The sequence below is a fragment of the Dromiciops gliroides genome, chromosome 3, assembly GCF_019393635.1.
Source record: "Dromiciops gliroides isolate mDroGli1 chromosome 3, mDroGli1.pri, whole genome shotgun sequence".
In the NCBI taxonomy this organism is placed as follows: Eukaryota; Metazoa; Chordata; class Mammalia; order Microbiotheria; family Microbiotheriidae; genus Dromiciops; species Dromiciops gliroides.
Window position 1 is genome coordinate 153,856,320 of NC_057863.1, and position 26,002 is coordinate 153,882,321.

Here is a 26,002-nt window from a genome sequence, read left to right on the forward strand (position 1 = left end):
ATGAATCTTCTTACAATTTTATGCTCTCTAGTGTCATAAATGCCTAGTTCCTAGTTTCTTATCCAATTGCATAATGTAGCACCACAGGGTGTTTTTTTTTAATTGCCCTTCATTGTATGTAAGGCCCCTCCCCCCATCCCAAAGAAATTTTTTTTGGGCAGAAGTGGTGAAGTATTTGACACCACAGTTTTCAAGGCAAAGTTTTCAGGAATGTGGGGTGTGTGTGTGTGTGTGTGTGTGTGTGTGTGTGTGAGAGAGAGAGAGAGAGAGAGAGAGAGAGAGAGAGAGAGAGAGAGAGAGAGAGAGATTTGCATGTGAACCCTGGTATATAGGTATATAGGTATACATAACCTTTTACTGTTGCCAAATTTTTTGCGACCCCCCAAATTCAGTCATGCAACCCATTATGGGCTTTCAACCTGTACTTTAAGAAGCTTTGGTTTAAAGTATGTGGTTTCCATAAAAAGCAATATGGAGTTATCTTGCCCGTGAATTTAAGTGTCAGTGTTTGTTAACTTTTTTTCTTAATGCATCAGCTTTTAAATGTAAAGATCAAAGGACATGTAAAGTAAGATGCCAATATGGCACATAAGTAAATTTTCATTAATTTGGCATTTCTGATGAAAAAAGAGTATTAGATGTTTGATCTCCTTGAAGGTGTGATATATCCAGACCAATTTATTAGCTTAATGGCTCACAAAAGAATTCTGAAATAACTTTAACATTTGTGAAAACGCATCAGTTTTGGGAATTTAAGTTTACTTGTTGTGAGATGTCTGCATTGTGCTTAACTGTGAAAGTGTCAGCATCCATGATATTAAATGTCATATAACAATTGCTAAAATACAGTTATGATTATTTGCTCTTTGTGTGTTCCAAAACCTGGTCCAAAGTACATTAAATTGTAAACTCATTTTAGAGGCAGCTAGGTGATGGCAGTGGAGTGAGTGCTCAGCTGGGAATTAAAGACCTGATTACAAATCTGACCTCAGACACTTAAATAGCTTTGTGATTCTGGGCAAGTCACTTAAACTCTATTTGCTTCCATTTCCTCAGCTATAAAATGAAGGTAATAATGACACCTATTCTCAGGGCTCTTTTGAAGTTAAAATTAGAACAATATTTATATTAGCCCCACTTAGCCCCAGTACCTGGTACATAGTAGGTGCTATATAAATGCTTATTCCTTCCCCTTCCATAGCATTTTCTTAACTTATGTGGATCTGATTGGAACATTTGCAATAGGTAAAAAAATCTGGTTCTAGTAGTAAGCCAGTGAAACTTGCTGGAACTTATCAAGTGCAAGTCAGACTTTAAAAGCTTTGTTGCAATTCTATTAAGGTGCTTCTGTAAAGAAGTGAGTTTTGTAGGTTGTCAAGCAAAGATTCACTTTACATTTATCCTAGTCAGCTTTATGCAGTAGTGGTATATTCATTCTTTATAGCTTCAGAGAAACTTCTGAACTCTAATGAATGATTCTATTCAAATAAATAAAGAAACATTTTTTTCAAAGTGAAAGTTTGGCTTTTGAAGAAATATATTAATTTGGTTAATGTTAATTTGGTCAGATTGCATTTTGTTAACAGTGGACAGTGCTCATAATTGTTCAGAAAACAATATTTTTTGCCTTTTATTTATTTTAGGGCAATAAACATTTTTATTTATAGTTTTGGATTCCAATTTTTATCCCTCATTCCCTCCCTCCCCTTCCCCCTCCTTTAGGCAGTAAGCAATCAGATATAGGTTATACATGTATGATTATGTAAAACATTACCATATTAGTTATTTTGTATAAGAAAACTTGAATAAAAGAAAAAAATGAAAGAAAGTGAAAATAGCATGCTTCATTCTGTATTCCACCAATATAATTTCTTTCTTTGGAGGTGGATACTATGCCAGAAAGCAATATTATGTAATACTTATCACCTGTTTATTTTGTAACAGATATATGGAAGCTGCTAGCAAATATGAATCTGTAATGATAACAGAGCCAAATGCACCTATTTATACTATTCGTTCCAAAGAGAGGATTTGCCATTGCTTCTCCAAGGTAACTATTTTATCTTAAAATTTTGGTTTCTACCTATCTTATGAAACAACAACTATACTTCCTTTTTGGTTATTTGTTTTTAGGACGAAAAACCTGTTGAAGCTATTAAAGCGTGTTCAGAAGTTTTACAGATGGAACCTGCTAATGTGAATGCTCTCAAAGACAGAGCAGAAGCCTATTTAATAGAGGAAATGTATGATGAAGGTAAACCTTTGGGAACTTGGCTTCAGGGCTCATACTTTTGATGTATCCTTTGAGTACACATGAAACTTCTGTTATGTCACTGTAAGTAGTGACATACTTCAGAATTATTCTACTTTGGGGCGGCTAGGTGGCGCGGTGGATAAAGCACCAGCCCTGGATTCAGGAGTACCTGAGTTCAAATCTGGCCTCAGACACTTGACACTTACTGGCTGTGTGACACTGGGCAAGTCACTTAACCCCCATTGCCCCACAAACCCCAAAAACTAACAAACAGAATTATTCTACTTTACTGGGCCACAGATGCCCTACTTTATTAGGAATAAGGTCTGCAACTGAATCCCACTAAGAAAAATTTAAATATGAAGTGGTTGAAAAATATTTCACCAGAACTTATGGAAGAATTTAAATTTGAAATCAGTCTGAAAATGCAAATTAAATAATTTTTAGAGGAGGATATAGCCAGATTTCATTTCATTTTTAATTTTAAAGACTGACCAAAGTATAAATAGATATGCAGGTGGTATAGTGCATAGCTCTAGGTCTGGAGTCAGAAAGACACACTCATCTTACTGAATTCAAATCCATCCTCAGATACTTATTATATCTGTGTGACCCTGGGAAAGTCACTTAACTTCTGTTTGCCTTTGTTCACTGGAGAAGGAAATGGCAGACCATTCCAGTATCTTTGCCAAGAAAACCCCGGGGGACGAGATTGGTGTGCCATGGTCCACAGGGTGCTGGAGTGTCAGACATAACTGAACAACATAGACATAAAGCAGATCAAGTGTGAATTTTATACTTGTTGTAGATCTTATTTATTAGGTAGTAATTTGACACTTTTGTTTATGAGCAAATTCCTATTTTAGCAATTTACTCACTGTAACTGCATGAACTTGAATAAGTCACATAAGATGTCTGAGACCCCACTCTCCTCATCTGTAAAATGGGAGGTGGGAATCCATGGTGCCTGTGCTCCCTTCTAGCGCTAGATCTTTGATCACAGGAGCACAGGATCATAGCTCCAGAGGCAGAAGAGACCTTAAAGACTACCTAGGCTAACCCCCCTTTTATGGAGAAGAAAACAGGTCCTATTTTACAGTGCATAGGAAATGTTCACAGGATGAATAGTCATCAAGGAATTTGAAATTGACAGTAATTATAATTTTGTCAAGAATACCCCGTGATATGTGTTCTAGACACAATGCTATTGAACTTGTTTATTTTAGCCTTCAAATGTGGCATCTACTTATGCTGTTGGTTTTAAGATGTCATTTTGAGTTTCTTATAGTTCCTGGAACTCTGCTTGGTAGAATTACAAAAGAACATAAAAAGTCTAAATCTTGCCTCTTGCATTTTAGTCAAACGTTTACAGCTTTATTCTTGTATGAGTTTTAGAATGACCTTAGTACTAATTTAGGATGAGGGAATTACAAAATTTGAAGAATTTCTTTTAAATAAAAGTTTGTTTATTAGTAGCGTTTCATGTTTTGGTTCAGATTATACTTTTGCGAAGTCATTTAAATTGAGGTTACAAAATGTAAATTAATTTGAGTGAGATTGTGAATCTAGTAATCCTGCAGAGAGTGAGTTATGACAGTATACTGAATTTGTTTCAGAATGTTTACTTTAACCCTGAAATCATGTAATTGAGACTTAGAAAATTTTGCCAACTTGTTTGAATGCAAATTAGGAGAATTAATGAGTGATTTAGAGGGTTTTTTTGCTCCAGACCTGTACTTTCATTGGTAGGGAACCTTCTGGTGAGAAAGCTCTCTCAGTGAATACAAATCAGCATCTGTTCTGTGCCCTAGTCTTAGGACCCTGAGAGTGTGGGATTTCCCAGATTCTCTGCCCCTTAAGAGGTTACCTCTTGGTTTAAATCATGAGATACAAGTTAAAGAAGCAGCTGTGGTGTAGTGGGAAGAATCCTAGAATGGGAATCGGAGGACCGGGATGAAAGTTTCCCATCTGTCTTTTAATTACCTATGTGAAAAGGCACTCCTTCTTGGAGCCTTAGTTTCCTCATTTGCAAAATTAGGATGATATTCACAGTATTTAACTTACAGGTTATTATAGGAAAGCTGTTTGTGAACCTGAATTCTGTAAGCATAGACACATAGGATTTAGAGGTGCAAGGAAATTTAGAGATTGTCTATTCCAGTTATTTCCTCTATTTTACATATGAAGAAGCTGAGGCCCAGAAGGTCAAAATGTCTTGCCCAAAACCTCAAAAGGAGTAAGAAATGGAGTCACGATTTAAATCTAGGTCCTAAGTACAGGTTCGACCATAGCACTCTCCTATGCAAGTAAACTCTTATCTCCAGGATTAAATAACAGAATGTTCTGATTGACGTTCAAAGCCCTTTATAACCTGGAAAGGCAGACCTACCTACCTTTCCAGTCTTCTTACACTGTACTCCCAACATGTACTCTGTAATCCATTGACACTGGCCTCTTAGCTGTTCCACAAACAAGATACTCCATTTCACAGTTCTGGGCATGTTCTCTGTTCCTCATGCCTGGAATACACTCCCTCCTCATATCTACCTCCTAGTTCCCTGATTTCTCTTGAATACTAACTAAAATCCCATCTTCTATAGAAAGCCTTTTCCAAACCCTCTAATTCTAGTGCCTTCCCTCTGTTCCTTATTTCCAATTAATCTTCTATATAGCTTATTTGTACATATTTGTTTACATGTTGTCTCCCCCATTAGTTTGTGCCTGAGTGACCTGAACCTCCTCCAGTTGTATCTATAAACTAAGGTTAAAAATCCCTAGCTTAAGGGAGGAAGGGAGAAAAATTTGAAACTACAGATATTAAAAACTATCTTTACATATAACTGGGAAAAAATAAAGTACTATTAAGATTAAAAAGATAAAAGAAATATATCCTTAAAAATGGGTTTAAAACTACAGAATATAGTTATTAGAAAATAGTTTTTCTTACAGCACCTGACATGGATGTCTTACTTAATACTTAAATGAATTACATTTTCCATAATTTGTTCCACTAGGTATTTCAAATTCATTTTGTATATTCTTATAAGCACAAATAAGTTAATTCTTTTAAAATAAATTATTAGTCTCTGAAAAACAAATTCCTAACTTATAGAACTGAGGGGTTCAAAAGCAAAAAACCAATTGTATGCGAAAGCATTTTGTAAAAGGTAAAAAATGAAGGTTCCCTCAATTTGGGTTTCAGTATGAAGGTCTTCTAATGGAAGTATTTCAAATTAATATGAATGATGAAGTATTTACAATTTTAAACAGTGGATTATTATCCAAACAAATGAATATCAAATTGATAATTTTCAAATATTATAACAAAGTGAGGTTAAAAAAAAAGAAACTAGAAAATATTTGGGGATAAAAGCTAGACCTGCCTGGAACTCCGTCCCTAGTACCACATACTTTGAATTGTTTCTGTTTTTTACTTCTTCCCTAAAGTTGTATTCTATTTTGCCTTCCTCAAAAATGGGCCTTTAATGGTGACAGTGGGGCAGTAGAGCTTATTGCATGTATAGTATTTACAAGCATTTGAAATCATGTCTTTGTATTCTAAATCTTGAAAGGTCCTCATCCAGAGTAGCTTTAGGGTGAACAATAGATTGGCAGGTTCTGTAGGCATTAAATTTTTTCTTCTTGGTCTTAGAAAGTAGAACTGGAAAAAATATCAGGCATAAGTTACAGGAAAAGATTTAGCCAAACCGATGCCTGTGTGCACTCTGTGTTCTCCATGTGTTGGAAGGCACCTTGAAAACTTTTTAGTCCAACTTCTTTTGAGGTTCAATCACACTCCCTTTACTTCCCGTCCCTCCCCACTGAAAATGATCTTTTATAATGCTCTGTTGATAGTTTTGCTCTTCACTTGTTATAATTTTGTTCCTCTTCTAGAGTACAAAAGACCAAATGGTGTAAGCCAAACAGTGTGGGGCTGGGAGGTAAAGGAACCTGTATCTAAATCTCCCTTTCACTACTTACTAGATGTGTGACTGTGGGCAGACCCCATCATCCCTCTAAGTATTAACTATTAATATTGGGGCAGCTAGGTGGCGCAGTGGATAGAGCACCGGCCCTGGAGTCAGGAGGACCTGAGTTCAAATCCGGCCTCAGACACTTAACACTTACTAGCTGTGTGACCCTGGGCAAGTCACTTAACCCCAATTGCCTCACAAAAAAAAAAATTTGATTTAACTATTAATATCTATACTCCCTTCCTTGAAGGATAGTAGTGAGGAAAAAATGAAATCTATTTTAATTTATAAAACCTTTTAAATTCAGCATGATAAGGAGCTAGAAGTTACGTTAAGAGGTCATTTTGTTCAGTGCCTCCTCCTTCTATAGAGAGGAAGACCAAGAAAAGTTAAAGTAACTTGCCCAAAATCACACAGGAAGCATCAGAGGAGGGATCAGAACCCTGGTCCTCTGGCTCCCAAGCCAGCTCACTGTTCACACATTGTCTTATGCAATAAGATTCTAGAGAGCAGAAACTTAGTCTTCATTCAGCTTTACATCCACAGCAGCAACTATGGTGATCTGCACATAGGAAGCACTCAGACTAGTACATGTTTATTGAGTTGGATTTGTAATCATTTGTTCATAGCACTTACAGGAAAACAAAAACAAAAATAAAACAAAAGGGGCAGCTGGGTGATGCAGTGGATAAAGCACTGGCCCTGGATTCAGGAGGACCTGAGTTCAAATCTGGCCTCAGACACCTGACACTTAATAGCTGTGTAACCCTGGGCAAGTCACATAACCCTCATTGCCCCACAAAAAAACCAACAAAACACTCATAGGAAATCATTGGTTTCTGTTTTAATACAGAAATGGACACGCACACTTACATACACGAGTGATCAGTCTGATGGATTGTTGGAAAAGATGATCTAACTAAAAGCTGACTAATCACTTGGCAAGGTTTTTTTCAGGAGCTAGATGAACACTGATTTACTGCGGAACTTAAAATCTCTTAGTAGGTTTAATTTGCCTTTTCCTTCTGTGGATGATGTCTAATTTGATATTTATCAAAGAAAAAATGATATTTAGTATGAAGATTATTAAGAGTTTTAGGATTACTGGACAATCCATTTTCAGACTGGGGAAGGAGGAAACAAAATTCCTCTTTAAATGAACTAGAAAAATTTCTCATATCTGAGCTGTATCATAATAATAGGATGACTAGCAGAAGTGGTATTTTTCATCTGTATCCCTATTGCCTCCTCTAGGACCTTTTGCATTATAGGCACTCTAACAAAGTATATTTTGTTAGCACACAAATGTATTACAGGTAGTCTTGTGGTAAATTTTATGTAATACATTCAATATTTAAATTCCGAGCTGGATACAATCAAGATTCTTTACAGAGTTATATAAGGTGCTTTATCCACTGCGCCACCTAGCTGTCCCCAATTGTATTCTAAAAGAAATAAAAAAGTCACCTTATATAACTCTTGATAACTCATTGCCCCATGCCAAAAAGAAAAAAAAATACAATCTATGTTTAGGGTGAACAATAGATTGGCAGGTTCTGTAGGCATTAAATTGAATTTTTGAAAATAAGATACTGTGAAGGGTTTCTAACCATTTTCCGCCAAAAAGTATCTTATTTTCAAAAATTCATTTATTTAGAATTTTATTTTTTCCCAAATTACATGTAAAAACAATTTTTAATGTCAGTTTTTAAAACTTTGTGTTCCAAATAAAGGAGGGTTTTTTAAGTTTTATTTTTTGTTAAAGGAGAGTATTTTTAATAGTCATCTTTATCACTTCAGAAAATCCATAGATAATAGTCTTAATTCACACCATTGTAGGGGGGATGTAGTAGAAATGAAAGTAAAGTAAACTGGTTCTCTTTGGGTTTTTTTTTTTTTTTTTTGGTGAGGCAGTTGGGGTTAAGTGACTTGCCCAGGGTCACACAGCTAGTAAGTGTCAAGTGTCTGAGACCGAATTTGAACTCAGGTACTCCTGACTCCAGGGCCGGTGCTCTATCCACTGCGCCATCTAGCTGCCCCAACTGGTTCTCTTTGTATATTATATACTTGCCGAATACCACTAATAGACTCAGTTCTTTAAGGTGAAATAATTTGTCTTTATTAACTATTGTAAACTAAAACAATTATCTGGTTGAGGAGTTGGAACTATACTTGGTAAAAAGTGAAGAATCATTGCACATTTTTGAGTGAGCAAGATTAGTTTTGCACCTGTATGAAGGAAGCATAGTAGAGACAAGAAATTGAGATTGGGGCAACTCATATTAGATGCCCTTCAACTTCCCAGGGAAGGAGGAAGGAAGAAGGCAGCTTATGTGTTACGGAATTGGATGGAGGTTGGAATTCAGGACTCGAGGAAGAGGTCTGAAAAGGAGCTGAATGGGGCATCATTGAGAACCTAATAAAAGAATGGTTGAATTTATTTGGGGTCTACCTGATCTTATGTTTTGTACTATGGACTGTATATCAGTTAAAATCTTACCTTTTTCAGAAGGCTTTCCTTATCTCCCATATTACTAGTGTCTTTGTTCTAAGATTACCTCTGGTTTATCCTGTGCTTATTTGTAATTTGTCTCTATCTTCAAACCCTCCCCCCCCCCCAAATAAATTACATTGTGGGTTCCTTGAGGGCCCCCTGGCACCTAGTAAGTACTTAATAAATTCTTGCTGACTTGACTTTTATTCCTGTGCCTCCTTTCCCACAGTCCTCCAGTGTTGACTTTTTTCATTCTTTTTCATCTTTACCAATTTAGGATTCACCCCACCCCCATCTCAATTATACTTTCATACTCAGAATTTACGAAAAGGTGATACTAAATTTTTAAAGAAATGTCAAAAATTTAACAGAAAATCACTCTTGTTATTCCATTATTCTGTTGTCATCTCATTTTAGACACAATAGAATTTAGCTATCAAAGTCAGCATAGTAACACAGATACTTTTGGTCAAACATTTAAAGATAAGTGCTAAAAATAATGGTTCTGGTAGGAACTTAACAGTTGGAGGAGGAGTCTGGAAGGATCTTCTAGGATGTGGAGGTTGTAGAGGTAAAGGCATTTTAACTAGAAAAAGTATGGTTAATATAGGGTGCTTTCTTTAAGTGTTAAATTATGATAGACCTGATGAGTATCAGAGAATCTTAACAGAAGAATAGAGATTTTTATATATTTGTTTGTTAGGCTTTTGAGTCATCAGGACATCTGAGGTAGTCTCAACATCTACTTTTTTTTAATGTTTCACTTCCATATAGAATTTCATCTTATCATCTATGCCTTTTTAATAAACTTGAAAAGTGCCTCCTGCTGGCTTTCAGAGAAAGCAAAAAAAAAAATGTTAACACCTGTTGAGAAAAAAAACACCACATTGCTTGAAAACAATCTAATGCAAATATTTTGTCTTAAGATAATCTATATATTTAAAAATAGAAAGATTTAGGATTTAAGTAGCAGATATACCAAAACTAAACATAAAACTCCTTCAAAGGAACAAAATTGCTTGTTACTTGTAAAATGTAAAGTATGTCTAAGAATATCAATTTTAGTTTAAGCATTTTGTTTATTACTATATCAAATATGAATATAAATATTATGACAATATTTAGTTTTTCTTATTAGAAATTTGCTGTTTTGCAAATTGTTTAATTTTTATATTTCAAAAATTCAATCCGGCGAATATTTACCAAGAATCTAATTGTGTAAGGCACTGTTGTGGGTAGTCTAGGTTATAGAGAGGAAATAGTGCCTGCCCTCAAGAATATATATGTATAGTGAGTACACAGATAAATATTTATAAATAATATAGTAATAAAATATATATATATATTTAGCTTAGTTTTAATATGGTTGGGATTAAACTAACTTTACCATATGGTCATATTAACCCATCATAAATGTCCATTATCCTCAGTAATTACATTAGTGAGTAGGGAGACCTAGGTTCAAGTACTACCACTGACACATTGATTGCATACACCAACCCTAGGCAAATTGATTAATCTCTCATTGCTCCAAAACTACTTTCTAAGACTATAAATTATGAAACATTTGCTCATTTGCATTCGTGAAAGAATTTCTTCAGTGAGAAGAATTTCTTCTACTAGGATTTCTCTATGCCAATGAAATCTCAAAGTCTAGACCAAAAAATGAGTCAAGAGTAACTGTAATGCTTACAGTGCTTTCCCCACCCCCATGAAAATGATGGCATTGACTCATCATCACTAAAATAGATGTTGAATTGTTCCTTTTTTTTTAAAAAAAAAAAGTAATGTTTTATTTGAATCAGCACATTTGCTCCATCAGTCATTTAACAGATTTTTTGGAAAGCCTATTATGTAAACTCCTGACTTTTAAATAAGCCCATTTGCAATGTGACTCCAACATATCCTTCCAACTTTGCTTTATGTTCCTACTCTTCCCACACTTTATAATCTAGCCACCCTGGCCTTTTTACTCTTTCCTACACTTGAAACTTTATCTCCCATTCTGGGCAGTGCAGGTGAATTAGGTTAGTGCAATGGCACCAGCTGTTTCTACTGATTGGAATGTACTCTCTCCTCTGTCTTTACCTCTATGAATTCCTTTTTTCTTTCAAAACTCAGATCAGATGCCTTCTTTTACCTGAATCCTTTCTGCCGACCTCTTTCTACCTTTTGCTGTCCCATTTCCTTGAATTTATCTTGGGTTTATTTGTAAAAAGCCCTTCTTGATCTTCCATAATGCTTGTGCTTTTCTTCTGAGATTACCTCCAGTTTTCCCCAAATATCTGGATGTTAGCTCTCCTATGCAATTGTGAGCTCTCGAAGGGCAGGGACTGTTTTTACCTTCCTTGTATATCTAGGACTTAAATAGCACCTGGCATAGAGGGGGCACTTAACAGATGTTTGTTGACTTATTTTTTCTATGACTTCATCTTTCCAAATATAGTTCTGAGAACTATCATCAAATTAACCCCACCATTTTGAAACTTCTTCCCTGACCACCACACCCCCATTTGTTGTCATCCTCATTATAATTTAAATTTTTGAGGGCAGGGACTGTCTTCCTTTTGAAGCACCTAATAAGTAAGTAAGTATTAATATAGTAAGTGCTTAATATTGCTTTTTCATCCATTCATACTTGATGAACTTGCCTACTTTAATAAAATGTTAGCTCCTGGAAGGCAGGGACTGTTCGATTATTAGTCGATTGGTTTGCTGGTCACTTAGTTGAGGTTATTTTGTTATTAAATCCATCTTGCATTGACTGGATTCAGACATTGAATAGAATGACTTTGGACCTCATTTAGTCTGGAAAAATTGGCAATTGTGTTCTAGGGCGTTCTAGGTACTAGAAGTGTTAGAGAGGAAATAGTGCCTGCCCTCAAGAAACTTATAATCTACTATGTATATAGTAAATACATATACAAATAAATAAATATAAGATAATTTGAGGAGGGCCTCAGCTGCCCCAAACAGCCACTGTTCTAATGCATATACTCAACACTTATTAAGGGTTAATATGACCATATGGTAAAGCTAGTTTAATCCCAGTCATAGTTTAACTACAAAAACAAAGTGTCCATCAGCAACATGTGTAATTGTGCAATTTAGTTTTGGCTCCTTTACTCTGTTTGAAAGCTCCTCTGTGTGTACTAGTCCCTTTGAAGACACCCATTAAAGTTGTTTTCCAAACCCTTCAGAGTTACTTTTTGCCAAGATACATGTGCTTTTCAGAGTGGTAGAAACTTGATCATGTTTCATCACTATATATCTGGGCCTGACTTTGGTGGTTCTTTACTTCATAGTCCTCCTTCCAGACCGATCCTCATGGATTCTGTTTGCCTTCATAGAAATCTGTCATTTTTACCTTTCCCAACAAAGTCTTTATCAACATTTAACTCCTATGGGATAAACTGCAAAACTGCCTTACAATAAATGTTATTTAAATAATGCCTTCAAGTGTGGGCTTTTTTTAATGGGCATTGGGGATATAAGGAAAATGTCAGAGAAGGGGGACAAGGAAACAGCAGTAGAGTTCACTTATTGTTTTTTTTTTTTTTTAAGTGAGGCAATTGGGGTTAAGTGACTTGCCCAGGGCCACACAGCTAGTAAGTGTTAAGTGTCTGAGGCCGGATTTGAACTCAGGTACTTCTGACTCCAGGGCCAGTGCTCTATCCACTGAGCCATCTAGCTGCCCAAAGTGATAACCTAATAGTTCTCTTGAGGCCTTTTGTAGTAAATAGGATTAAATAAAGAATTGTTAAAATATCTCATAGGGACAAAAAACCCAGGGGGGTTGGAAATATTTTTTTTAATCTTCAATATAAAGCTTATGATTTAATAAAAAGTTAAAATGTATAATAATTGCTCTTAACAGCTTTATTTCAAACATTTTGACAGCTATTCAGGATTATGAAACTGCACAGGAACACAATGAAAATGATCAACAGATTCGAGAAGGACTAGAGAAAGCTCAGAGACTCTTGAAACAATCTCAGAAGAGAGATTATTACAAAATCTTGGGAGTAAAAAGGTGAATTGTTCATATATATCTAGAATTTACATTGACTTCAAAACATATCTGATCAACCAGCAGTAAATCCCTTTTTTGGCCTCTTTCCCCTTCATTTTCTTTAATTATGTAATTGTAGCCACATAGGTAAAGCCTTTGATGTCAGTAAAACTTTTTAGAATTATTTATAGATGTTACTTTAATGATTATTAAAAATACATATACAGTGAGAATCAAGAATTATTGGCAATAAAACAGGGAAATTCAGCTTATGCCTAAAAAGTCCTAAACTTAAATGTAAAAAAAAAGATGACTCTTGTTAACTAACTAGAGATTATTAGTTCATTTTGTAATCCTATGCAAAATTCGTCTTGAACAAATACATTCATATTTTTAGTGTATTAACTTAAAGACTGAAACTTTGATCCCCATACTACTGGTATATAGCTAATCCTTGCTTATAAAATGCTTCCATGGATCTGTTTCCACATCTATAATATAAATGTGAGCATTGGACTAGAAGACCTCTGAGGTCCTCTCCAGTTTCTGCTTTTATTTAACGTAGAGAGCTCGACAAGTTCAAATGAGAATAAATAGATGCTAAGTAGTCAGTTGGAAAATCCAGATGGTTTTAAAATTGGGATGTCATTTTAAAAAGCATAAAAACAACTTGTAATTATATAGTACTTTCTAGAGGCAGTGTGGTATAGTGGATGGAGTTGAGAAGGTCTGGATTTCAAATCCTGCTTCTTACCCTTATGTGACTCTGGGGAAGTCACATAACCTCTGAGCTTCAGGTAACCCACACTCCTCTCCCCACTCCCTGCCCCTAGTACTTAATGCCAAGTAAGTCAGAGATGAAGTGCACCTTTGTTGGTGGAACAAGTTACCACACTGGGGATTGTGTAGAATATGAAATCATGAATCCTATATGTATAGCATAGTAAGTTTACAAAATGCTTTTCTAGTGGCAACTATCATAAGGAATCATTCCTTCTGCTTTTAACCAGTTAATATCTTACTGAAATAACTGTCTGTGGTACCCTTGACTAGTTTTTTAATCATAACTTGGCACCGTATCACATCACTGTGTGCTTTAGAAACTTACATCCTTAAAGAGATTGGGAATCCATATGGTTTTCTTTCATTTTAGTGTTTGATAACTGTATTTCAGTTCATTATGGTGATATGTTGTAAATCTCTTCTATTAATATATAATTGCTACATTTTAATTCTCTAGAAATGCTAAAAAACAAGAAATCATCAAGGCATACAGAAAGTTAGCACTGCAGTGGCATCCAGATAATTTTCAGAATGAAGAAGAAAAGAAAAAAGCAGAGAAAAAATTTATCGACATAGCAGCTGCTAAAGAAGTACTTTCAGATCCAGGTATTACATAAAATTGAATTTAATTCAATGATCATTTTTAAGTGCTTACTTTGTGCAAAGCACTGTGCTAAGTGCTGGGAATATAAAAATAGCTTTGACATAGATCCTGCTGTCCAGGAATTTGTAGTTTAAGAGAAAAAGACCTGTACATGGACAACTGTGGTACAAGGGAGGGCACAGGAGGAATCCAGGCAGAGTATGTTGAGAAGTTTCTGAAGGAGAAAAGATCAGCAAGGAGTTGTATCTTTGGTGGTGTGGAAGGCAGGACCCAGGTAGCTTTTGAGTTAGGCAAATCTGCCTGAAAGAGGGATGGGATTTCAGGCTGAGATAAAGAAGTTGAGACAATCATGTTAGACAAGGAGCTAAGGGATAAAGAGAGGAGAGGGCAAAAAAGAGAGAAAGAAGTCCTTTTAGGCTCCAATGTAGAACATATGAAGGGGCAAGAGAGGTTGGAGTCAGATTATGGAGACCTTTGAATGCTAAAATGAGTTTCTGCTTGATGTGGTAGGCTGTGGGGAAGCCAAGGAAGGTTTTTGAATATTGGAGCGAAGTGAACAGAGTGGAATAGTAAGCTGTGCTATGAAACATGGGATAGAGAAGGGAGAGACTAGAAGCAAGAAGACCAGTGTGGAAGTTATTGTGATTGTTTCAGCAAGAAGACATATGATGGTTTCAGTGGGCTCAGAAAAGATAGGGTGTATGGAAGAGGGCTGTGATGGTGAGAGGGTGAAGAATTGTACCTTAAAGTTGGATTTTCTTATGACTAATATATAAAATAAAATCTATTAGAGATCTCAGGAGGGAAATTTCAAATGACAGGAAAGTGGTAAGATTTCTAATGCCTGAGACTCTTATTCATTTAGACAGTCCAGAAGGTAAATAAGCACACATCATTCTAAAAAGTGTGTAAAATGACTAACAGAGTTTTCTTTTTTTTTTTTTTTAAGTGAGGCAATTGGGGTTAAGTGACTTGCCCAGGGTCACACAGCTAGTAAGTGTTAAGTGTCTGGGGCTGGATTTGAACTCAGGTACTCCTGAATCCAGGGCCAGTGCTTTATCCACTGCGCCATCTAGCTGCCCTCACTAACAGAGTTTTCTAAAGGGAACACGTGGTGGCTGGAGTTGTGAGCTTGAAGTCTATAACACCTGAATTCACATACTGCCTGTGACACTTCATGTATCTGTGAGCCTTTGGGTGCCTTGGGCACATTCTCAGGACATACCCACTAAGCTTTAGACTTTATGAGGAGGTGCTGTGCTTTTTATGAACATGATCTCATTTGAACCTCACATCACCTTGCTGCAAGACAGGTGCTTTTTTTGGGGGGGGGGGGCAACCTAGAAATCTTTTTAATGATACCTCATTATCTGTCACCTTTTTCAATCTTATTAGTATTTTTTTCAAGTTACATGTAAAGATAATTTTCAACGTTTGTTTTTATAAGATTTTGAGTTCCAAATTTTTCTCTGTCCCTCCCCTCCTCCCTCCACAAGACAGCAACCAATCTGATATAGGTTATATATGTACACTCATGTTAAACATATTCCCGCCTTAGTCATGTTGTGAAAAAAAGAATCAGAACAAAAGGGAAAAACCTCGAGAAAGAAAAAAATAAGTGGAAATAGTACTGTTTAATCTGAATCTAGATTCCACGTTCTTTTTCTGGATGTGGAGAGCATTTTCCATCATGAATCCTTTGGAATTGTCTCAGACCATTGTATTGCTGAGAAGAGCCAAGTCTCTTCACAGCTGATCATTGAACAATATTGTCATTACTGTGTACAGTATTCTCCTGGTTCTGCTCACTTCCCTCAGCATCAGTCCACTTAAGTCTTTCTAGGTTTTTCTGAAATCTGCCTGATCATCATTTCTTGTAGGACAATAGTATTCCATTACATTCATGAATCACAACTTGTCCAGCCATTCCCCAGCTGATGGGCATCCCCTCAGCAGGTGCTTTTACTGATGAAGAAACTGAATTGCAGATAGGTTAAGGGACTTGTAGATGGTCACACAGCTAATGAACCACAGAATTGGGCCTTGAGTCCAAGAGTGCTATTTCTAAGAGCAGCATGCTGTCCACTGCCCTGCTATGCCTTCAGACAGATCCCACAGCCTTCTAGTCAACTTTGTATGAAGCTTAGGGAAGGAGGGAGTGCATGCAAGGAGTCTAGATATGGGAGAGTCATGGGAACAAAAGATCAGTTTGGTAGGGTCACTCACTTTGATTAGAAAGATATGTTGGAGCCAGTTTGTGTAGGTCTTTAAAAGCTAAAAAGAGGGGGTGATGTTTTATCATAGAGGCAACCAGCAGCCTCTAGAGTTGGTTGGCGGGGGTGGGGGGGGTTGACTTAGATCTGTACTTAAGGAAAATGATCTTGACAGCAGTGTGGGATACATAGGAGTGGTGAGAAGCTTGAAACAGGGAGACTAATCATCTGGTAAAGAGGTGGTGAGGACCTGAACTAAGGGTAGCTTGTGTGGGTGAAGAGAGGTCATATGTGAGAGATGTTATGAAGGTAAAAATGGCAAGATTTGGCAACCAATAAGATTTGTGAGTTGAGAATAATTTCAAGGTGACGAACTTGGGAGACTGGAAAGAAAGTGGTGCCTTCAGCAGAAAAAGGGAAGTTTGAAAAAACAGGATTTAGAGGGAAAAGATCATGAGTTCACTTTTGGGCGTGTAGAGTTTGAAATGTCTGAGACACCCAGTTGGAAATGACTTGGACAATTGATGATCAAGGATTAAAGCTTGAAGGAGAGACTGGGGCTGGGTAGACAGATCTGAGAGTCATCTGCATGGAGATGATGGTTAAATCTATGGGAACTGATGAGGTTGCTGAAAAGTTAAGAGAGAAGAGGACCCAGAAATGCTATCTCAATACTGAGATATATAAATGGACTATCAAATGTTTTCTGCTTAGAAATTGGGAAGTACTAGATACAAATGTAAGAATATGTGAATAGGCAAATTAAAATGCATCTTGAATGGTGTTATATATGATAATTCAAATGCAAGCATAAAATGAACATTACTTGTGTTTGTCTTCTCCAACCATTGCTCCAAAATAAAGGGTGTGGGGTGCTGTTACTTTTCTGGGAAATTATAGGTATCAGTTCTTATATGCCTGTTAAGTGCTATAATTTTTCTTACTGGGCAGTCAACTTTTAATTTGTGAGCACATTATAAATGTATACATTAGTGTAGAATCACTCAGATGATAGAACTGATTAGAAAAACTATTGCATTTGAAATTCTACCCTTGGTGGGTTTTGTTTGTTTTTTTTTGCTTCCCTGTAAGATCATTTCTGTTTGTTTTTATCTCAGAGAACTTATTAAAATGTCAAAGGAAAGTAGGCTAATTTGTATTTTTAAGATAGAATAAAAATAAGGAAGGATACTTGAATGAATTTTAAAATACTGTTTTTAATGTTTCCTTTTGTGAGCTGAAATAAAAACTGTAATGTGCATTGCTCATAATGTATGAAATACAAAATGTAAATAAATACCAGATACGGTTGCTTATACAATTTAAAAGTGGTTTTCCTTTAATCAGAATGTATTTAATACACCTGTGCCTTTCTGGTTTTTTTTTTAATCTTTCCTAGAAATGAGGAAAAAATTTGATGAAGGAGAAGATCCCCTGGATGCAGAGAGCCAACAGGGAGGTGGTGGCAACAGTTTCCACAGAAGCTGGAATTCCTGGCAAGGCTTTAACCCCTTCAGCTCAGGCGGACCATTTCGATTTAAATTCCACTTTAATTAAAACCAACAATGTTTTTCTGCTACTGTTCCTCCTCCTCTTAAACTTTTTTAAAATTAGAAAACAAACCTTGTTCCAGTTTCAGGACCCTAATGAAATATTTCAAATCTTTCTGTTGTCCATAACCAAAGAATTGTTTTAATAGGAAGAATCCTTTAAGCTCTCTCTTGTTGGCTGGGGGTGGGATGATGAGTGATGGCATGTGGTTCAGTGCCTGGATGAAGCAGCCAAGTCTCGGGCAGACTCTTGTAGAAGCACTAATGTATTTTTTTATATTTTTCTGCATTGGAGCAAATGCAAATCCTTCCTCCTGTCAAATCCTTCTGTTGTGTGTCAGTACCTACACATGGTGCATCTGTAAGCATACACAAGCCAAAAAAGAAGCTGTCTCTCTCAGAAGACTGGGCCATGTTTCAGTATTCTTAAATTGAAAGATGAATGATGAGACCAAATTCAAAACTGTATTGATTTAGGGCAACTTGCTTTTCTGAAGCATAGACTGCTAGAATGGGATTTTGAACAAACACAATTGTTACTGATTTCTAATATTTTCAAATGTTTATTTGTTAATATATGAACTTCCTCAATACATCTTCAGTTTGATATTTCTTCTATATGGTCACAAGTGAGAATCCCTCATTTAGAAAACTTGCTACAAAATGAAGCTGGGTTTGGACTCTTGATTGGGGTTAGAAAGCACAGTTTATCTTTTTTTTTTTTTTTTGGTAGCTGAATGAGATTTCCTCAGGACTGCATAACTGGAATTGAATGTCCTGAAGACCTGGGAGCATTTTCATTTAAGAATAAAAAGAGATACTTTGTTTCTGTAAAGAGTTATTTTCAAATGTTGAAATTAAAATATATATGTGTGTGTGTGTGTATATGTGTATATATATATATATATATACACACACACACACACACACACACACACACATCTTCTATACGAGTAGAGAGAAAATTTGTTAGTAATGAGTTTTTACCCGCCTTACAAAATTTTCAAGATCAGGAGTTGGTTTTGAAATTTAAAGTTGCTTTTCCAGGATATATAGACCTTTGAATGCAGTATTTCAATATCCTTTATCATTGGGGCTCTTTTAGACTACTTTTCTCATCTCTCGAAGCCAGACTGGAACATGTGGACCACCATTGTGGTTCATAGGATCTTGTTTTGCTTTACAGGACTACTAGTTTCCCAACATATTTCAAAATCAGATGTTCACCTTTATTAGAGTTACCTGTCTGATTTCAAGCTCCTGGGATTTTATAGAGTCTTCCATAATCTTTTTTCCCCCTTAGAAAAAGGTGCCTCAACTTGCTGAACTCTACCCAAGTTTCCACCATCATTTCTCTGTAACAATGATATTTATCTCCTGATGGGTCACATGTTCCTTTTCTACTAGGTAATTACTGAAGAGTAATAGCTATTCAGGCTTACTATGTAGAGGGTTTTTTCCCCCGTTAAGAATAGGAATTGATCTCTTGAATAGATCTCTTTAATCAAGGACATTGTACCTTTTAAGGAAATACTAGTGCTGCATTTAAAATCTAAGATAATACATTTAGTTAATAATTACTAATTGCTCCCAATGAAGTTTTTGTAGCACTCTTAAGTTTTGGGAGAATACTTTTAGTAACATAAGGTATTTAAAATTATTAGGGAATCAAGAGTTCTAATCAACTGAGAAGGTAATTTGACTATACTGATGCCAGCATTAGCCAAGCACAAAATTTTATTCATAAATATCAGTTTGTCTATAGAAATAAGATTTTGTTTAAAAAGATGTTGGGAGTATAACCATGTAGATGAGTTGGGGAAACATTTTGTAGAAAATTTTAGTCAATACCATGATGTCTAATTGTCTCTCCATAAATGTAATGCATTGAAAAGAAAATTTTCATTGATTTGCAGTTTTCATTTGTTTTATAATGTCTTGAGGCTCAATCCAGTATAACATACAAATGTATAATGTAAGCTATACTGTTTAACTCTTTGAAAAATCTCAAGCATTTATACAACTGGATCTAATTCTGTTAACTACAGAAATTATTTTTGAATCTGATCTTTTATCACTAATTTTCCTTGGCATCACACCAAGAAGACTACTACACAGCTCATAGCCCTGCAGTAGTAGGGCTCTTCAGAACCTCAGATAAAATTTATGAAGTCCCACAGCCTATCATTTAAAGAATGCTGAAGTTGCTAGGATATGAGAGACCTAAAAGGGTGTTTGTGATGGTCTTGGATTGGATTGCATTGGAAATTAGTGTTCTTTAAGATATTTGTTATTGATTTAGCATCCAACTTCGGACTGCATGCCTGAGTTTTCACTTCTCAGAATAACCACAATTCCAAAGCCTGAAGTCGGTTACTCACCCAAGGGAGGTGGACAGTTTATGCTCAGAAGTCTTTTTCTCCAGAAGCACCATAATGATAGATTAGAAACATTTGACTGCTTTAGTTCATCCAAGAAGGAAGAGGAGCTATCTATTGCACAGTGCCAACTCCATTAAAAGAGGAAGTCAGATGTCTGGAATGGTATTGCATTCTGCTACTTTAGGAAGACAGTAGAAAGACTATGACGCTCTTAACCCTTGCCCAGTGCAAGGAGGTTCTTCCTGTTCAGAAAGACCATAATGTTTGCAACAATGATAAAGAAACATTTGTGTATTAAGGGATAGTGCAACAGTTTGTCTGTCTAACTGTAGGAAGCCACACTGTACAATGGGAAGAATCAGATTGGTGAAGGTTTATTTTAACACATTTCTTTAGTGACTGCTGCTCTTGTGCACTTTCTGCCGATGTACTGCTTTTGGTCACAGGGCACAAAGCTTTTGTAGCTCTTTCCGTAAAAATATGCAGCAAGTCACATGGGTGGATACATTACCCTTAATTCTCTTGTTTTCTCTTTAAGATTACTCACTTTTCATTAGTGAGTTCCCTAAAAAAATGTCTCAGATCTATTCCTTTGCAGTAAAGATGGTTTAATGGGAGTTACCCATGGCAAAAAAGTATTAAATACACTAGTCTGTACATGATGCAAAAGCAGTCTTAAGAAGGGTGGTTTAAAGCTCAATGAGAAGTCTGAAAGAATGTACAGAAGTTTGTGCTTTTTACCATGAATAAATGAAAATGTAAACAATTTGAGCAGTCTCTGCTGAAGTGAATTGTATAACAAAATATCCAACCATCAGCTTGACTTTTAAAAATGACAGTTTTCTACTTCAGATCAGTATTAATCTAGCTTTTTTAGTGTCAGTATAAAAGCATTTGGGAAAATTTTGGTCTCTGACAATGGGATCTAAAACTGCCCACATCACTTGAAAGAAAAAATACTGCCCCACCCCTAAAAAAGACGATAATTAAAAGATACTTTTCAGAATCATAATACATACAGAACAGTGTCATTTTATTCATGGTGAGAAGTGACAGTTTTCACCAGAGAGAATTAATTGGCCAAATTTTTGCCTTATTGTAATAGTGCACCATTTAATTTTGCCTTGCAAAAAGATTTGACCAGTATGTCAGAAGAATAGTTGTAAAATAAATTTGTACAGCCTTACTTATTGACTATAGTTTCCTTTTCAACATTCAGAGAGGAAGGAGGAAGGCAATTGTAATTCTTCAATGACTAATACAGTTTTACTCTAAATCAGATCATTCCTGTTAATCACTACTTGTTAGTGGCAAGAAATTTACTACATTTTAAACAGGATGATAGTAGGTAGGGTAACTCAGTCTTGTTGCAGAGATCTCTTGCTTGCTGTCTGATTTAAGATAAATTAGCCACTGGGTGGCTCTGTAGAGTAACAAAATTTTGTTGCCTTTGTTTACCTACATTTGTCAACCTCTTCCTGCAGTGATAAATATTGGCAGAGGTTAAAAACTGGTGATCTTTCTTATTGTAAGTTAGATACTACTCCTACCCTAAAGCTATAGTTCAGCAGTTTGAGTGAGATGACTAACTTAATGCATCTTAAAATTTTTGAATGTTTTATATCAAAGGAAAGGAAACTAAAAATGCAATGAACTGGGTCTCAGTCATGTCTACAAATGTGGGTACTATTTTTATGCCAGTGTATTTTCACATTTAATAAAGATATTTATGGTGATATGTGCATTTTTTCTTTTATGATTCCTATAAAAACAGTTGCTGTGGTTATGAGAACCTAAGAGATGATGCTATAATTTATTTTCTGTATTTGAGTTCACTCCAGATTGGTATATTGAGAACAGGAAACTTGGCATAAATATGTTGTAAAAGAAAATCAAAACAACAATCCCACCACCACCATACCACACCTACCCTTCCACCCCCTTTCTCATCAGGCTAACATGAAGCTGGATGATTTTGTTTAAATAATCTCTCAAAAAACTTTCAGTCCATTTGAGTAGCCCCTAATCAAAGGGCTGTCATACAAGGAGGTTACAATTTGGTTAGTTCTTCAATGTATATAGTTTAAGATCTAATAAATTTAAATCATGTTTTATCATCCTTGAAAGAAATAATCTTCAAACTAGCATATTTCTATTAAAATCTAAAAGGTGAAATTTTATCCTCCAAAGAAAAGTTGACTAAAAAAAGAAATTAACAGAATTGAAACTTGAAGTCTGTGTTATAAAGGTGCTACATATTAACGATCGCATTGATTTTATATTGAATGCAAGTTATAGCATCTGAAGAGCCTTCATATAAAGGCATTACAGTACGTTGAAAAGAGTGCACTAGGTTTTGGAGTATGGAGACTTGACCCATAATTCTGTCTTCAGGAGCAAGTAAGTTGTTTTTTCTGTTTGTTTTTTTCAGTGAAATAAGGATCTCTATACTACCGACTTCATAGGCTTATTGTGAGAAAAGTACTATAAAAATTTGAGTAGCAAGTATTATGTTAGTAATCATATAAAGGTGAGAACAGCCCAGGAAAAAATGAAGGAAAATCATGAAAGGGAAAGTGATCCAGATGTTCCAATGGGATTCTTTTAGTTGGAGTTGAAATGGGAAGAGATGGGAAGGAAATAGCGCAGTACTGGGCTATGCAGACTTCACCGATTCAAAGTTGATCAGCAATGTATTCATTTAATAAGTTTTGTACCAGGTACTTACATTTAAAAAAAAAAACAAACAAAAAAACCCTTTGATTTGCCTTAATTAAAATTAGCCAAAACCATACTTGAAAGTTATAGTTTAAATAGAAATACAGTAAATCAAATGTTTATTTGCTTTTTCTTTACTAGAATTCTCTGTGCTCCTCACCCTGCTCCATATACAGGTGTTTAAGAAAATTTGTTGAATTTATTATATAAAAATTCCTACTCTTTTGGTTTTTTTTTTTGCTGGGCAATGGGGGTTAAGTGACTTGCCCAGGGTCACATAGCTAGTAAGTGTCAAGTGTCTGAGGCCAGATTTGAACTCGGGTACTCCTGAATCCAAGGCCGGTGCTTTATCCACTGTGCCACCTAGCTGCCCCCAAATTCCTACTCTTTAGGAGGTTAATTACATCACTTTCCAATATGAGTCAATTTAATGAATGGGGAAATAAAATGGGAGGGGCTTCTGTTACTGTGGGGAAATGATCCCAGTCATAGACCTTTATGTGGAAGAAGCAGCCTTGCCTGACCTGGGTGATAGCCCCCCTTTCCTTGATTGTAGGATGTGGAACTGAAAGGGAAGTGAGAGATAATTTAGTCCATTCCTTCGCTTTATATTTTAGGAAACCAAGGCCCAAAGAGTCACTTGTAACTTGCCCAACATCAAGGGTTAGCATATAGGAGATAGTTTAATTGTGATGTGAATCTTGGACTTTAATTCCAGAGCTCTTTTCACTATACCACATAAGCAAGAATCGATGGTGGTTGTTAGTCCTTCATTCTTGAAAAGGACCAATGACATGAGGGTTATGTATTGACATGCTTGTGAATTGGATTTAAGTGAGGCAGAGCTGTGAATTGAAAAAGTGGTAGGAAGAACTACCCCCTACCCCCGTGTGTGAAAATGGTTCTTTAAAACCAGCTTTGTATGTTTTCCTTACTGAGTGAGATTCCTCTCGTGGGTATGAAAGTTTGCTTCTTTGGAGTCATCAATTGATAACTACTTCCAAAACATTTCTGATTTGGACTTTGCACAATATGCCTCTTCCTAGGATGTCGTTTGTGGACTCACTTTATATGTACACAGTTGCATTGTCTTTGTATTATTTGAAATGTGCTTTTGTTAACAATTCACTAAAAGAGCCCATTAAGCAATAAAAATAATTTCCAGTTTTTCTAATCCCATAATGGTTGTTTTATGGTGCAAACAATGGTTTTGTTTTGGGGGGGGGGTTTTGTGTGTGTGTTAAAAGGGTGTCCTTTTTTGTTGCATTCTCTCTGAGCTATCATATTCTAACAGGGCTTCTAGGAAGTTCCTGTGACTAGGGAAATACTATTTCAAACTTTTACCAAATGAAAAGCTGAGGAATATCAACAGTTATTAGTTAAAAATAATACAAATATTTTATATCATGTGGTATATAGAACTTTTAGAAAGTGGTGTAAATTGACAGACTACTCTGGAATAATACATTCTTTGGTTTTCTACAATTATGAAAAAGTCCTGGTAGAAAACATTGGCATTGTTCAAGCAGAATCTTTTGTACCAGATTTTTTACATATATCTGGAATTTGTAAAAACATAAGTAGCTTATTAAATATCAATTTATATGGATCATCCTGAATTGATAATTTAATGGGAAGAGGAAGAAATATTTTTCTGGAACTTTTTAGATATTTTAGTGGTTATGTTTTATAAAAAAAACTTTGATAGAACAACTGAGATATCTATAAAGTGTATAGCACACAGTAGGTACTTAATAAATTATATTCCTTCTACCCGAAAGTGTTTCTATCACAATTTTTTAAGCTTCCCTTCTAAGGTACTTCCGAGTATAATTTTTGATTGATCCAAAAGTTGAACATTTCTTAAAATACTCAATGCAGTTTGCTTAAACATTTTAAGACAGTCAACTTTTTCTTCTATTTATCAGTTATTATTGGCAATTTACTCAACTTGTCCTGTGAGACTGGTGTTAAATAGAAATCCCTGCGGGCTACATATTGACTTAGAAAACCACATATTAACATTGTTCTATTATATTTTTATTTTGTTAAATATTTTCAAATTCGATTTTTTTTTCATTTTTTTTTTATTTTGGTGAGGCAATTGGGGTTAAGTGACTTGCCCAGGGTCACACAGCTGGTAAGTGTTAAGTGCCTGAGGCCGAATTTGAACTCAGGTCCTCCTGACTCCAGGGCCGGTGCTCTATCCACTGTGCGACCTAGCTGCCCCCTAATTACATTTTAATCAAGTTAGGTCCCATTGGGGAGTATTTGAGTCCTCTGGCGTAAGACTTTTATAGTTAAAATGGTTTATTTAGTCGTATGTTAACTGTGCCTTGTTTTGATCACATACCATTCTCTGATGTCATGATCATTTACTATTAATTTGGTGGGAACTAGTTAATTTCCAAATCATGTCCCTTTTAGAACCAATGGAATGTCTAGGTTTTTTCTTTTTTAATCATGGATAGTTTAATGAGTCTTATTTTTTTCTCAATCTGTTTTCCAGGTCACTTTTTACTATGAGATACCTTACATTTTCTCCTCCCCCCACCCCAACCTATTGTCTTACTATTTCTTGTTGCTTCATGGCTTCTATTTGGTCCATTCTAATTTTTAGGGAGTTTGTTGCTTGGACAAAATTTTGTACCTTTTGTGCCAAGCTGTTAATTCACTTTCCAATTCTTTCATAGCTCTAATTTCTTTTCCAATTTTTTCCTCAAGTACCCTCATTTCATTTATAAAAACATTTTTAAGCTGCTTGCATCATCTCATGGAATTTTAGCTGTTAGTACCTGTAAAGTTGCTATCTAGCTATACTGTCTAAAATATCTAATGAGTGGTCACCAACAAATTAGAAGCTTTAGCAAGAGTTTAGATTTTTAAGCATTTATTAAGGAGCATAAGAATTTGGCAAAGAGAGAGAGAAAGAGGCCTAGATTCAGCTATCTATCTCAGGGAGCCAGCGTCTCCTCCTCCACTCCCCCCTGAAGTCCTGGCCAAAGAGAGCGCCTCGCCC

The 26,002-nt window shown here is 35.7% G+C and overlaps 1 protein-coding gene across 1 annotated transcript in view; it reads left to right on the top strand.

Moving 5' to 3' along the window:
• The window catches only part of DNAJC3 (DnaJ heat shock protein family (Hsp40) member C3), an 88,659-nt gene extending 66,658 nt beyond the window's left edge, over positions 1-22,001 (top strand). The window contains exons 8-12 of the mRNA XM_043992032.1: positions 1,945-2,050; positions 2,134-2,254; positions 12,623-12,755; positions 13,975-14,123; positions 17,734-22,001. Of these exons, the coding sequence (XP_043847967.1) occupies positions 1,945-2,050; positions 2,134-2,254; positions 12,623-12,755; positions 13,975-14,123; positions 17,734-17,891 (667 nt within the window). The 3' untranslated portion in view covers positions 17,892-22,001. The remainder of the gene's footprint in view (positions 1-1,944; positions 2,051-2,133; positions 2,255-12,622; positions 12,756-13,974; positions 14,124-17,733) is intronic.
• The last annotated feature ends 4,001 nt before the right edge of the window (positions 22,002-26,002 follow it).